This window comes from Lynx rufus, unplaced genomic scaffold (assembly GCF_022079265.1).
Source record: "Lynx rufus isolate CCGP_SWC_20201006 ecotype Redwood Valley unplaced genomic scaffold, mLynRuf1.p SCAF_11, whole genome shotgun sequence".
Classification (NCBI taxonomy): domain Eukaryota; kingdom Metazoa; phylum Chordata; class Mammalia; order Carnivora; family Felidae; genus Lynx; species Lynx rufus.
In genome coordinates, this window is record NW_025814825.1 from 68,851,461 (window position 1) to 68,864,783 (window position 13,323).

Sequence of the window (13,323 nt, forward strand, 5' to 3'; positions counted from 1 at the left end):
GGGGAAGTGACTGGGCTTTCAGCTTAAGCACGATCGTCTGCATGTCGCCCAAATGTCACTGGTACAGATTTCTAAATAAAGTCATTTCTACCAAGATGGCTTCTGTACGGCTTGTCTCCAGACTGACACTCGCGCCGGGAGTCACGTGGGCTCCTCCGTGGCCGGACGAAGACAACTTCAGGGGTGCTCGTGAAGGCACCAGGGGACGAGAAGTACCGGCCACAGCCAGTATGTGCTTGGGTGGCACGGAGAAGGACCAGGTCTGCCAACTCGTTTAATTCCAGCCCCACCGGAGCGGAATCCCAGAACTGCTGGGCCCGTGAGCGCGCGGTCTCTCCGTTGCCATAGGAGGCGTTTGCCTCCAAACCACTCAAATTAGGTGAGCCACCAAAGCTCGTTCTGCCACGGACCGGGCGTCCCCAGCCGGTTCCCACCCGAAGGCTGCCGGCCTCACCCTGAGCCTGAGGGCAGGACGGCCGGGTCCTCCCTCACCAGGGCAAGACAGGGATGTTCCTTGAGGCTTGCTTGCCGCCGGGAAGGGTCCTGCCAGACACCTCGAAAGGAGGGGCAGGAGACCAGGGGTTCGAAGAATTTGGGGACAAACATGGTTGTCTTCTGTGGAAAAGCCACCCGGGGAGTCCCTGTAATAAAGGGTAAAGTCCCCCGCCTGGCAAGAGCGTCCTGTTAGAGTCACGTTACCGCGCACGGTGGCTGCACGGGTGGGTCCCAGTGTCCCAGTCGCGGGTGGGTGGGTGGTTTGGGTCCTCACCCACCTTAAAATCACTAAACCCTGGTCTCTCTTCCCCCCTGAGACAGGAGGACCGGGATCTCCTTCCACTGCACTGGGTCTAATCAAATCAGCAGGTTTTCCTTTAGGACAATTGACAACCAGTGACCCCTTAGGCCCCCAAGCGAGCCATGCTTCCCAGGTCCCCACCCTGGGCAGTCCACTCCTATGCCGATGAAGGCTGGCCCGGTGTATCCGTGCTCTGGGGAAAGGCCCCACCACGGGCAACGTTTGAGTACCCCGAGACCACCATGCTGGAGCAGGCCCAAGGCAGCAGTCCTGAGCGGACGGAGCGGAGACGGGAGAGACGTCCGGCCAGCCGGCCCCGGAGCCGCCCGGGCACCAGCACATGCCGCTTTTAGAGGCCTGTGGGGCCCCAAACAGCCAGGCCAGGGCCCCGGAAACGGTGCCACACCCGCCCGCCCCAGTCCCAAGGGAACGCCCAGCAGCCCACCCGAACCCTCGTCCTAGCTCTGACCACGGAATCAGCGGCATAACCAAACAGGGCCAGCGCCGGCCACTGCTCAGAGTCAACGGTTATGCCGTGGCGCATGACGCAGCTCCTTGTTGCGTGCTGAGGGGCAGACGGCTCCCCGCGCCGAGGTGGTCGTCTGCTCTGTGAAAGAGGACCCCGTAGCTGGCCCGCCCACCGGCATCAGCCCCCAGACGGGTGGTTTGGGGTTGTTTGCCGTGGCTCCTACTGCTGTCTGAAGCTTGCTCGAAAGGCGGGAGGGATTCGCACGGGCACACTGTGCCTGGAGCTGCCCCGGTGTCTTCAGCTGCCTCCCACCCCTTTGGGGGGCTGACCTAAGTCTCCCTGGAAAACAGTGTTTTGAAAGGAAACTGCGCGGCCAAAGACCATATTAGGCCTGCACCCCAGTCGATGGACTGACTTCTCCCGGGGAACTCGGCTCAGCTATCCTAAAGCTACTTCCCTTGCACAGTAGGGTTGATCCATAAATACGTAAGCTGTAGATAAGGGAGCCGGGGCCTCCCGCTGTCAGAGAGAGAAGTTGCAGCAAAGCCAGTGGGGAGGCCAGGTGTGGACACGTGGGCGGGTGCACATACACATGCTTCCTAAGTCACCCTCCACGGGGCCAGCACACAGCCCAGTCATAGCCCCACTGATGCGCTGGGTGGATGGGCCACCCTGTGCACTGTGGGGTGTTTCCCAGCACCTCTGGTCTCTACCCCCTACATGCCAGCAGCAGCCCCCAAGTTGTGACAGCCAACATCTCCAGACATCAACAAATATACCCTGGGGGGGGGGACTACTCCCCACCGAGACCCAGTGGCTGGGAAGCAGTGACACCCCAGTAGCAACAGGCACACCCGTCTCCAGATCTTGGATTCCAGATACCACTCTCCCCAAAAGAAGGAACCACGGGTTTTTGGAGAAATGGCAAATTGCTTGATTCTAGGGCTGGAGTGGGGAAAGCACAAGATGATCAGAAGTCTCTGGTAGCGGCACAAAGCAGAGAAGTACTGGGGGTGGGGGGCATGTCAGAAGGACACAGGACGAGAGGGAAAGAGGAAGAGAGCTGGGGCGATCCGGGCGCCTCCAGCCGATGGCATGGGACGGCACCCCGTCATGCAGGACGGCATGAGTCCACTGATAAGGAAGAATTACAGGAGAGCCCCAAACAACACGTGGCCACCCCCCTCAAAGGGCAGCCCGCTCACCCCCACACGAGGGGTGCACTTGGTGACCGGACGGTAGAGAGGTGGCGGGCACCCCGGCAACGTCTGCCTTCTTCCCAAACGCCCACAAGCCCGGGCTCATCATGAGAAGGCATCTGACAAACCCAAGGTGAAGGACACCCACAAAGCACCGAGCAGTCTCCTCAAAGTGTCCAGAACGTGGACAACAAGAGTGGGAAACTGCCAGGGTCCAGAGGGGAGAGAGGAGGCGAGACGACCGCACGCGGTGCGGTGCCCTGGACCGGGTCCTGGGACAGAACAGGCTCGTTTCTGGGAAACCTGCTAAGACCCAAGTCAAGTCTGTGGCTCAGTCAATGGTGTCCTCCCAACGTGAATTCCTCGGCTTTGACAAAGGTGCTGTGGTCCCACGAGATGCTCCTCTGGGGGGCGGGGGGGAGGGCACAGGGTCTCCAGTCCCTTCTGTGCCACCAATTACCGCAAACGAAAAAGTTGTAAAAACGACTATAGCTAGTATATGGAAATACAATTGATTTTTGTTTATTGTTGTACTCAATGACCTTGCTAAACTCATTTACCAATTCTAATAATGTGGTTGCAGATCATTTTGTATTTGCTACATTTACAATCATATCACCTGAAAAGAATGATGGTTTTACTTCTTCATTTCCAATTTTATAAACCTTACTCCTTTTTCTTGCCTTATTGCTCCGGCTACACTTCCAGAATGATGTTGAATAGAACCAGTGATGCTGGGCATCCTTGTCTTCTTCCTAGTTGCAGGAGGAAATGCGCAATACTCTCTATTAACCTGATGTTAAGGGTAGTTATTAGAATAAAGCAGTTTTTTCCTGTGAAGTGAGAGAGAGAGAGAGAGAGAGGGAATGAACTATGACACCAATTCTGAGCTCTGGTCATAACTCAGCAGATCCCGCCCTGAGCTGACTGCACGCAGCGGCGACCACACCTCGGTGCTCACACCAGAACCACGGCAGGTGGGGGCGGGGCCCAAACACCAGCGCCTCTGCGAACTACTGGCGGAGACGCGCCTGAGGCAAATGGGAGGGGCGCGGGGGCGCCTTTGGGAGCTGGAATGTTCCACGGCTAGGTCTGCGCGGCGGTGAAAGGGCACGGCACATGCGTAAAAACGAATCGGACCTTGCGCGTCTCGGGCAAGCTGCCGTATCCGTTCGTTCGTCAACTCCAGAGTTTAAAAAGTAGAGCCGCTGTGGTTTGTCGGGCCGTTCCTAGCCAGGGCCCGGGCCGGCCCAAGTTGAAGTCGGCTGGCCGGGTGGGGGCGGGGCGGGACGGGGCGGGGCGCGCGGGGGCGGACGGCGTAGACCCGCTACGGCTCTCGCTCGGGCTCCGGCTCCCGCTCCTTCTCCGGCGAGCGTGCACCCTCTGATCCCGTGCAGGCGGCCTCTCTCGGGCCGCGGCCCCGACCCCACGCGCCCCGCCGGCCCCGGGATGCTGCTCCGGCCGCGGCGGCCGCCGCCGCCCGCGCCGGCGTCGCCGGCCAGCCCCGACCCCGAGCCGCGGCCGGCCGGGGGCGCCCCGGGGACACCGCCCCGGCGGCCCGCCTCGCCCGGCGCGCTGGCAGCGCCCGCGTCCCCCGCGTCCCTCGGGCTCCCCGGGTCGCCCGTGTCCCCGGGCTCGGCGCAGCGCACGCCCTGGAGCGCCCGCGAGACGGAGCTGCTGCTGGGCACGCTGCTGCAGCCGACCGTGTGGCGCGCGCTGCTGCTCGACCGCCGCCAGGCGCTGCCCACCTACCGCCGCGTGTCGGCCGCGCTGGCCCGCCAGCAGGTGCGGCGCACGCCCGCGCAGTGCCGCCGCCGCTACAAGTTCCTCAAGGACAAGCTCCGCGACGCCCAGGGCCAGCCGTCCGGGCCATTCGATGCGCAGATCCGCGAGCTCATGGGGCTGCTGGGCGACAACGGGCACCGCCGCGGCCGCCGCCGTTCCCCGGGGCCCGGGCGCCCCCCGCGCGGCCGCCGGGCGGCCGCCGCCGCACACCTCTCGTCCGCGGGACCGGGTAAGCGGGGGCGGGGGCGGGGGGGGGAGCCGGGGCGGCAGCAGGGGCCCCTGGGCGTAAGAGCCGCGGCGGACGAGCCCCCGGAGCCCGGCCCGACGCCCCCTCCGCGTTCCAGACGTTCCGCCGCCGGCCGCCACCCGCGACCCCGACGCAGACCCTGCCTGGACGCTGAGGTTCAGCCCGACGCCGCCCAAGTCTGCAGACGCACCGCGCGCTCCCGGCTCCCCGACGGCGTTCTCCACGGTTGCCGCCGCGCCCGGCCGCCCCGAGGACCACGCGCCTTTCCGCGCCGCGGCATCCCCGCCGCCGCCGGCCCTAGACCCCGCCCGGGAGGACCCCGACTCTCCGTCCGGCCGCCCCGAAAACCACGCGCCCCCGCAGTCCGCGCCCCCGTCGCTGAACGCCGCCCTTCTGCAGACCCTGGGGCACCTGGGCGACATCGTGGCCATCTTGGGTCCGCTGCGCGACCAGCTGCTGACCCTGAACCAGCACGTGGAGCAGCTGCGCGGCTCCTTCGACCAGACCGTGTCCCTGGCCGTCGGCTTCATCTTAGGCAGCGCCGCCGCTGAGCGAGGCGTCCTGGCCGACCCGCGAGATTGAGGCCTGGCTGCCCCGATCCTTTCTGTACGATCACGTTCCCTCCGCCCTGACCCCATCCTGCGGTCCTCCCCTACTCCAAGTCTAGGTATGTTCAATAAAAAGATTGTTTTTTTTCCGATATAATTCTGTGAACGCGTGCACGTCTTGTGTTAGATAGGAGTGGTCCCTACTAATACGGCCTGATAAGGTTAAAATGTCTCCCTGTGGGGTGGGGGGTGGAGGGCCTGGGCTGCCTGTGCCTTGGGGCCTGCTGGGATGCTGACTAGGACCTTCCCTAGGAGGCAAGGGCACATCGAATGGGAAGTTGGGGTCCTTGTAACACTGGCTTTCCCCGGAGCCTCCCAGACCCTGCCCGCCAGAACTTTGCACCAGCCCAGCCTTGGTGGGTGAGCATTTTCTGCCCTCCCTGGGAGCCCAACTGAGCGGGACCAGGGGGGAGATTGGACCCCCAGGCAAAATAGCAGTGACCGGACTCTGCCTGAGCCACTGGGGGTTGGCATTAGAAGGTCTCCTCCACTGTGGGCACGCTCCCCCAGCCTGACCAGAGCCGCCGGTGGGGTGTGCTCAGAGCCCCACCCCGACCCCAGTCAGGCCTAAACCTTCCGGCTGGGTTCTGGAAAGCAGGACTCCTTAGAGGCAGCTGGGAACAGGACAGCCAACGCATACCAGGAGAGGGGCTCCTTTTGTCCCCGGGGGAGTGACTGCTCTGGGTAGCCCAGGCTCTGAGACTTTGGCCGAGGACCACGTCCTGCAGATTTGAGAGGACTTGACCAAAACCGCCCTGGGAGCATTTTCCAAATAGTAACTGAGCCCCACCCTCTTTCGGTGGATCCAACGAATGAGAACTGGGTGGGCCGGGAGGTGCTCCTGCCCTGGGGAGATAAGGAAGTAGCCCGAGGCAACTGGCCAGCATAACAATACAGTTCCACCAAGTAGGGGTTCTTTTCAGGGACAAGTGATTGCCCCGAGGCCACAAAGCTAAATAGGTGTTCTGGCTGGCCCTGTGTTCCAAGGTTCCAGCAGTACCTGGGGCTTGGGGTGGGGGTGGGGGGTAAAGCCCCTCCCCCAAGCCCTTTTCAGGAATCTTTGGAGAAGAGACCCCAGTTGGACCCTTGGCCTGCAGAGATCCCCAAATGGGAGCAGGAGTGGTCTCCCAGACCCCAGAAGCTGAGCCCACCCGTGGGCTGTACATTTATGGCAGATCCGGGGGGCTCTGTGAGACCAAAACCGTAGAAGTGACTCAAAGCGTCACCTCACTTAAGACACACTTTCTTCTGCTTCACGATGCTGTCTATGCTATGATCCCTGAGAGTGTCTAGGCTGCCAAAAACCTGCTATGGGGTGATTCCAGCTTGCAGACCTACCCCCCCCACCCCACAGGCCACCTCCCGCTGGAAGGTCAGAACCACAGGCTGGGGCAAATATGTCAGCCTCCCGGGGTGGGGGTGATGCCCGGGGACCCTCTGCCCTGGAGGAAGGCTATTTTGTGGCTGAAAGAAATCTGTGGAGGTCATCGACTTTGAGAGGCTTGAAGGCACCTCGGAAAACCCATCTGCCTTACTGCCCACCTTACAAATGGGGTGCATCCCATGGCCTCCTCAGGCCCCTCGTGCTGGAGTAAGGAACCTGAACGTTCCTTCTCTGCCCATCTTCCGTGTCTTCCAGCCTGGGGAGGGGAGTTTGGGCTGTTCATGTTTCCTGGGCTCAACCCAGCTGCTTGGCCGGGTTCTCTGTTCCTTAAACCTGCTGTTGTGGATGCCCCAAAGATTCCCTAATCCCTTCTCGCTGTCCCTCCCCTTCGTCCGGGGCTATATTGTGGGTCAGTGAGGTGAGGCGTGTCCGCACCCTGTTCTGTGATGTGCGTGTCTTATGCTTGGTTCTGGGCACGTGGGACAGACACGCCACAGTGGCGATGCTTTCACTGGCCATTAGCAATCCTTCCCTGGGCCTGACCACGAGAACAGGGCAGTGTCTCCAGCAGGGTCTCCTAGGACTACTCCTCAGATTAGCGCCCTCTCCCTAGGGGCCCCTGGAGAGCAGATTCATACCCTTCATTTCTTTTTTAATTTTAATTTTTTTGTTGTTATTGAGAGAGAGAGAGAGCATGAGCAGGGGAGGGGCAGAGAGAGAGCGAGAGAGAGAATCCCACGCAGGCTCCGTGCTCAAGCTCACCCCATGCGGGGCTCAAACCCACGACATCGTGACCTGAGCCGAAGCCGGATGCTCAACCGCCTGAGCCAATGAGGTGCCCCTCTGTTGTTTTTAGTCTGTTGAGGAATCTCCGTACTGTCGTCCACACGGCTGCACTGTTTCACGTTCCCGCCAACCGTGTACAAGGGTTCCGGTTTCTCCGCATCCTCGCTGACGCGGAGATTTTTCTTATGGTAGCCACCCGAGTGGCTGTGCAGCGTGCACCTCCAATGACCATTCTGACAGGTGCCAGAGTGCCTGTCGTGCCCAACTGCCTCCTTGCCTGGGCGACCCACCCGTCTAGTGGGGAGCTCCCCGTCGTGCCGTTCTGTTCTGTGCTGCCCTGCGGGCCAGGGATTGTGCACGTCGCCTGTGTCCTTCCTCAGTTCAGCCCAAGAAGCTCTGCGGCTGAGGGTCCTCTCCGCCCAGCTGCGGGGCCGCCCACCCAGCCCCGCCCAGCACCTTTGCATTCTGGGGCTGGAACCAGAAGGAGTGTTTTCACATCTTGCTGATCTGTCAAGGACCAGTGCTGTCCAGGGCCTTGTGAAGTGACCTTTATCTGGTGATCAATCTGTTGCTTACAAGAGAACACCTCAACGTTAAATGCATTTTTCTACAAGTAGGCAAATAACCCTATCAATGTGCGGGGCAGCTTTTGTACTCCCGAATAGCTCGACACTCCTTATCTGTAATTAGCTCTGGTACCTGCACTCTCTCTGATGTCCAGTTGTGCCTCAAAACTTAACAGAGGTTGGGGCACGTGGGTGGCTCAGTCAGTTAAGTGCCCTACTCTTGATTTCGGCTCAGATCACGATCTCACAGTTCCTGAGATGGGAGTCCCACACTGGGGGAGCCTGCTTGGGATTCTTTCCCTCCCTCTGGCTCTCTGCCCCTCCCCTGCGCTCTCTCTCAAAATAAACATTTTTTAAAAATTAACAGTTAAAAAACCAAACTTGGGGCGCCTGGGTGGCTCAGTCGGTCAAGTGTCCTACTCTTGATTTCGGCTCAGGTCATGATCTCACGGTGGCTGGGACTGAACCCCGAGTCGGGCTGAGCTGAGCTTGGAGTTTGCTTGGGATTCTGTCTTCGCTCTGCCCCTCCCTGACTCGTGCTTTCTTTCTCTCAAAATCGATCAATGAATAAAAATAAAAAATTTAACAGAGGTAAACTTCCTTTGTAACTTCATGTTTGAAATTGCTGTCTTCTCGGGCACATGCACCCCAATGTTTATAGCAGCGCTATCCACAATAGCAACAGTATGGAAAGAGCCCAAATGTCCATCGATGGATGAATGGATAAAGAACACGTGGCATATATATACAGTGGGGTATTACTCGGCGATCAAAAGGAATGAAAATTGCCATTTGCGACTACGTGGATGGAACTAGATACTATGCTGAGCAAAATTAGAGAAAGACAGATATGATATGACTTCACTCATATGAGGGCTTTAAGATAAAAAACAGGTGGACGTAAGGGAAAGGAAGCAAAAACAATACAAAAACAGGGAGGGGGACAAAACACAAGAGACTCTTAAACATGGAGAACAAACAGAGGGTTGCTGGTGAGGGTGTGGGAGGGGGGATGGGCTAAATGGGTAAGGGGCAGTAAGGAATCTACCCCTGAAATCATTGTTGCGCTATATGTGAACTAACTTGGATGTAAATCAAAAAAAAACAAATGAAAATTTTTTTAAAAAATAAGAAATTGTCATCTTCTTGACTGTCATTGTCTGTCCGTCCAGATTCTTGTCTCTTCCACGCTTGTGTCCCTAATTACATTGGTCTTTGGAACATTCTCAAACCTGCTGCTTTTGGACTCTGCTGGGGCTCTGAAACCTGCATCTTTTTCCAAGTCAAAGCAAACAGGGCTGAGTGATCTTGACCTATCATTTTTTTCGCAAAGAACACCTATCTAAAATTTTGGTAAATTGGTTTATCCTTCATACGATTTATAACGAGATAAGATAAACTCCTATATTCCTTCAGTCTTACCGGAGGCCTGATTCCCCCTTTCTCTCCAGGTTCAGTGTCTGTGATTTCTTCCTCCGGTTTTGCACCCTGGAGGCCGGCCACTTTGACCCTAGTACTGGCTGCTACTTAACCTTCCACACCGGTTCTGCTGCTAAATTGTTCTGTTAGGAGCCATATTGTTCTGTATTATGGACTGAATGTTTGTGTCCCCAAAATGTGTATGTTGAAATTCTAACCCCCAATGTGATGGTGTCAGGAGACGCGGCCTTTGGGACAGGACTCCGTCCTGAGGACGGCGCCTCGTCGTTGGGATTGGTGCTTTCTGAGACAGGACAGCAAGGGAGTGGCCATCGGCTTGCCAGGAGGTGCCCTCACCAGAACCCCACCACACCACACCCCGATCTTGGACCTCCCGCTGCCAGAGAAAGAAAGAGCTGGAACCCCTTTTAAGCCCCCAGTCTGTGGTGCCCTGTTGCGGCGGCCAAGCTCCCCCAGACACTTGTCAAATCTCTCAAACGAGTGCATTCGAATCCAACAGTGAGTCCAATGTTCCAGAAGTCTCCCCTGCCAGCCCCTCACCTTGCTTCCCATGATGCCCAGCAAGGCAGCTCACTCTTCACATCCGTGTGCTAGTGCCTCCCAGAATGGTCATTTGCTATCTGAATCTAGAGAAATCCTAACATGTTTTTTGTTCTTCCGCTTCACCCGTGGCTCTGCCAGCGTGAGACTCCCTTCCTCACCTGGCCCAGACCCAAGCCCTGCTGGGTGCCAGGCACGGACCTGAGTCTGACAGTCCTGGTCTTCTTCCCAGGCCTCACACCCAGATGCAGCCCGGCACCAGTAGGTGGGGAGTCTGCTTGGGGTGCAAGCATTGGCCATTTACCCACATGCGACAAGCCACTGTTCCTTCTAGCGGGTTTTCCTGCCTATACGGTGAGTCTAATTTTCTTTCACCTTCAGGACACCCAGCGGACACTCCATTCCTTCCCTTATTCTCTGAGCCCTGGGTTCTGACATAGTCCTTCAAGGGCCCTTCCGGCCTCCCCAAAAACGTCAGATCCCTAAAGGGATCAACAGTAGGTCTCACTTCCTTTTGATGCAGTGGAACCTGATTAACCCCGCCTGGTTTTCTGGTTATATCTTCTACCAGAGAGTTACCTGTATCAACCCTGCGGTTCTCCGAACTCCCGCGTCCCCCTCCCACCTGCCTTTGTAAACAGAGCTGGAAGGTCGGGCGTCCTTCGGCCCTGACACTAACTCGCTTCTCCACCGAGGTGGGCAGGGGAGGGGAGGGGGAGGGGGCCTCTGCCTCATCACACCTGCAGCCTGGGAATCCCACACCCCACCCACTCTGCTCTCTTCCCAGACTATTACCCAGCTGAGTGCCCCACGCTCACACCTTAGTTCTTTCCGCCCGAAGCACAAACAGGGAAGTCAGGGGGCTCCCACGGGAAGGGAGGCCGGCCGAAGGGGAGTCTGAAGGGCAGGGGGCCGTCGAGGGAAGTCTGGGGGGGGGGGGGGGCAAAAGGAGGGGGAGGGGTGGAGAGGGAAGGGGAGGAGCCGCCCCGTGGGTGATCCGACGTGGGGGCGTGGCGGGCGGGCCGCGCGGTGTGGCTCCGGTTTCCCCGAGAGGCTGGGGTGGCCACGCGGCGCTGGAGTGAGTCTGGGGACCGGAAGGGCAGCGTTGCGGCCGCAATGGACTAGCCGGCGTCACCCCGCACCCCCCCCCCCCGCCCCACTTCCTAATGGCGTGGAGAAGGGGGTCTTGGGCGGGGCCGGCCTCCGTCGGCCGCGCGTCCGGGTTGGCCCTTGCGGCGCGGGGCGGGGCGGAGGCGTCTGGGCGGCGGGACACCGTGGACCCGGAGCCCAGGCGGGGGGCTGAGGCCAGGAATGTCCGGTCAGGGGGATGGGGACTTTGGACGCGAGTTGGGGGCGGGGCTGCCAGGACGTTGGAGTGATAGACTGGACGCCGCGCGGGGAGCCCCGTCTCCGAGGCGAGCAGGTGCGGGATTCAGTGGCGAGGTCAGCGGTCAGAGCCAAGGCCGCTTCGCGTCTGATCGCGAGCCTCGGAGGCAGGCGGCGGAGGACGGCAGAGGGGCAGCAGACCCGGGGACGTAGGTCCCCGAACCAGCGCAGGGACAGGGACTGCAGCCCCAGAGTGAGGAAGCTGAGGTTAGGGTGACACATTCGTCATTGGCTCGAGATGCCGGGGAGAGGGGGGGACCCCGACGGCCGCGGGGAGGGGAGAAGCACCACCAAGCTCCGGATGAGGGGAGGGGGGGCCTGAGCCCAGGGAGGTGCTGGAGGAAGGGTCCACCGCGGGCACAGCTGGCAGCGGCGGGGGCTGGGGGGGGCGGCGGTTCAGGTAGGGGAAGGTGTAAGCCGGGAGCTGGGAATGGGTGGGCAGGAGGGTCCCCTTAGTGAGGACTCGCCCAGCAGAGCTGGGGGGTGGGGACCTGAAAGACTGGAAATGAAGACGAGAAAACTGGGTTTGCAGAGGTGTGGCGCTCTTTCGGGGAGGCGTGCGCGAATTCTGGCGTCTCATCAATTAACGCTTGTGGGCGCACCACACACGAATTCCCCACGAGCGTTCCTCTTTCTCTCGAGGTGCTTCTGGGGCCAGTTCCGCGCTGCCTGAGCAGTCCTGGGGGGGAGGGGGGTCTCCCTTTGTCGGGTTTGTGTGGCGCCGCCCCCGTGAGCGGTGCGGGCCCCCACCCGCGGGGCCTCTGTCCCCAGGTAGCGGGACGGCTCACTGCCGCTGGCGCGTCGCGGTTCCTCCTCTGACCCTTCGCGGGCCGGGGTCAGCGCCTGCCGGTTCCCGCTGTGCCCGCGGGAGTCTCCCCAGCCCCCGCCCCCGCCCCCGCACCCCCAGCCCGGCCGGGGGCGGGGGGGGGGCTCGGGAGGCGGGGCTGGGGGTGTTAATCCCCGCGAGGCCCCAGGGGCCTTTGATCCTGCAGGGCGGGGAGGGCGTAGAGGCTGGCGGTCCCGCCCAGGCTGGCGCCGGCGCCCCCGGGAGGCCGGCCTGTGGGCTAGGGCCACCACGCCGCTTGTCGGTGCTCCCGCCGCGCTGCCCCGGGTCGCCCTGATCGCGGCTCGGGCTGGTGCTTGGGGTCGTGTCCTGGAGACAGACGCGTTGGGGGGGGGGGGCGGGGGGAGAGGAAGGTGGACGGGGTCCATGACCCCGAAGGGCGCCGGCAGGTTCGCTGGAGCACCCGCGGGGGAGGCCTGTGCAGCCCAGTCACTCCTGCACCCTCCCGGAGCTCGGGGCCTGCATCGGCCACCGTGGGGACAGCGCTGCAGCGGAGGGCAGTGGCTCCCCCCGTCCTTCCCCGCAGGGTCCTCCATGCCCTCGGCGGGCAGACGCCCCTCCTTCCTGTCACTGGAATCCAGCTCAAGGGCCCCAAAGTGAAGCCTGGGGCGAAATGGGGTTGTGGGGGGGGCCGCCGAGTACAATTTGAGAGGGAAGGGCCAACTGGAACCGGAGGGTTCTCCCCGGGCAGCCCTACGCGGCCCCGCCGCCTGGTCACAGTCCCCTTCCGGGATCCCACCCAGACAGCCAGAGGCAGGGGACTCCTGGCCTGGGAGCCCACCCAGCCCTGGGAGCAGTAATGCTGACTCCCCCTACCTGAAGCACCCTCTCCCTCAGGTGTGCACACCTGTCACCTTTGGCACTGCAGATCCAAAGGGCAGGTTGGAGGGCCAACCTCGGGAGAGGACAGGCCTCCGGCAGGAGTGCTAGGCTGCGAGGGGGGCCATCGTCACCGTCCCCAAGCCTAGGCCAGCCTGGGGGGGGGGAGATGAAAAGATGTGACAAGTCCCCAACCTGCACCACTTCCCGAACTGGTGGACACAGCCCCGCCCCTGCCCAGACATCTCGGAGCCGGGGGAGGTGTGAATGGCCTTCTTTGTGCCTCTGAATTGGAAGCAATTAGGTGCTACTTATCTGGGCTGGGGGGGAGGTTTGGAGCGGTCTTTGCAAACCTGCTTGCCACTCCCTCCTCCTGAGCTCATAAATGCAGCTCAGCCCTGCTAAACCCTCGGAAGACCCTGCGCCTCACCCCCACAGTCTGTCCCCTACAGCC

The 13,323-nt window shown here is 60.9% G+C and overlaps 1 protein-coding gene across 1 annotated transcript; it reads left to right on the plus strand.

The window, feature by feature from the left end:
* Window positions 1–3,913: 3,913 nt before the first annotated feature.
* UTF1 (undifferentiated embryonic cell transcription factor 1) lies at window positions 3,914–5,078 on the plus strand. The gene is made up of 2 exons (XM_047072796.1): window positions 3,914–4,478; window positions 4,594–5,078. Exons 1-2 carry the CDS (start codon window positions 3,914–3,916, stop codon window positions 5,076–5,078), a joined length of 1,050 nt encoding a protein of 349 aa, XP_046928752.1.
* Window positions 5,079–13,323: the final 8,245 nt, after the last annotated feature.

Coding starts and splice junctions, on each gene's coding strand:
- UTF1 (XM_047072796.1), top strand. CDS start 3,914: ATGCTGCTCCGGCCGCGGCGGCCGCCGCCGCCCGCGCCGGCGTCGCCG. Junction 4,479..4,593: donor CCTCTCGTCCGCGGGACCGG/GTAAGCGGGGGC, acceptor TCCGCGTTCCAG/ACGTTCCGCCGCCGGCCGCC.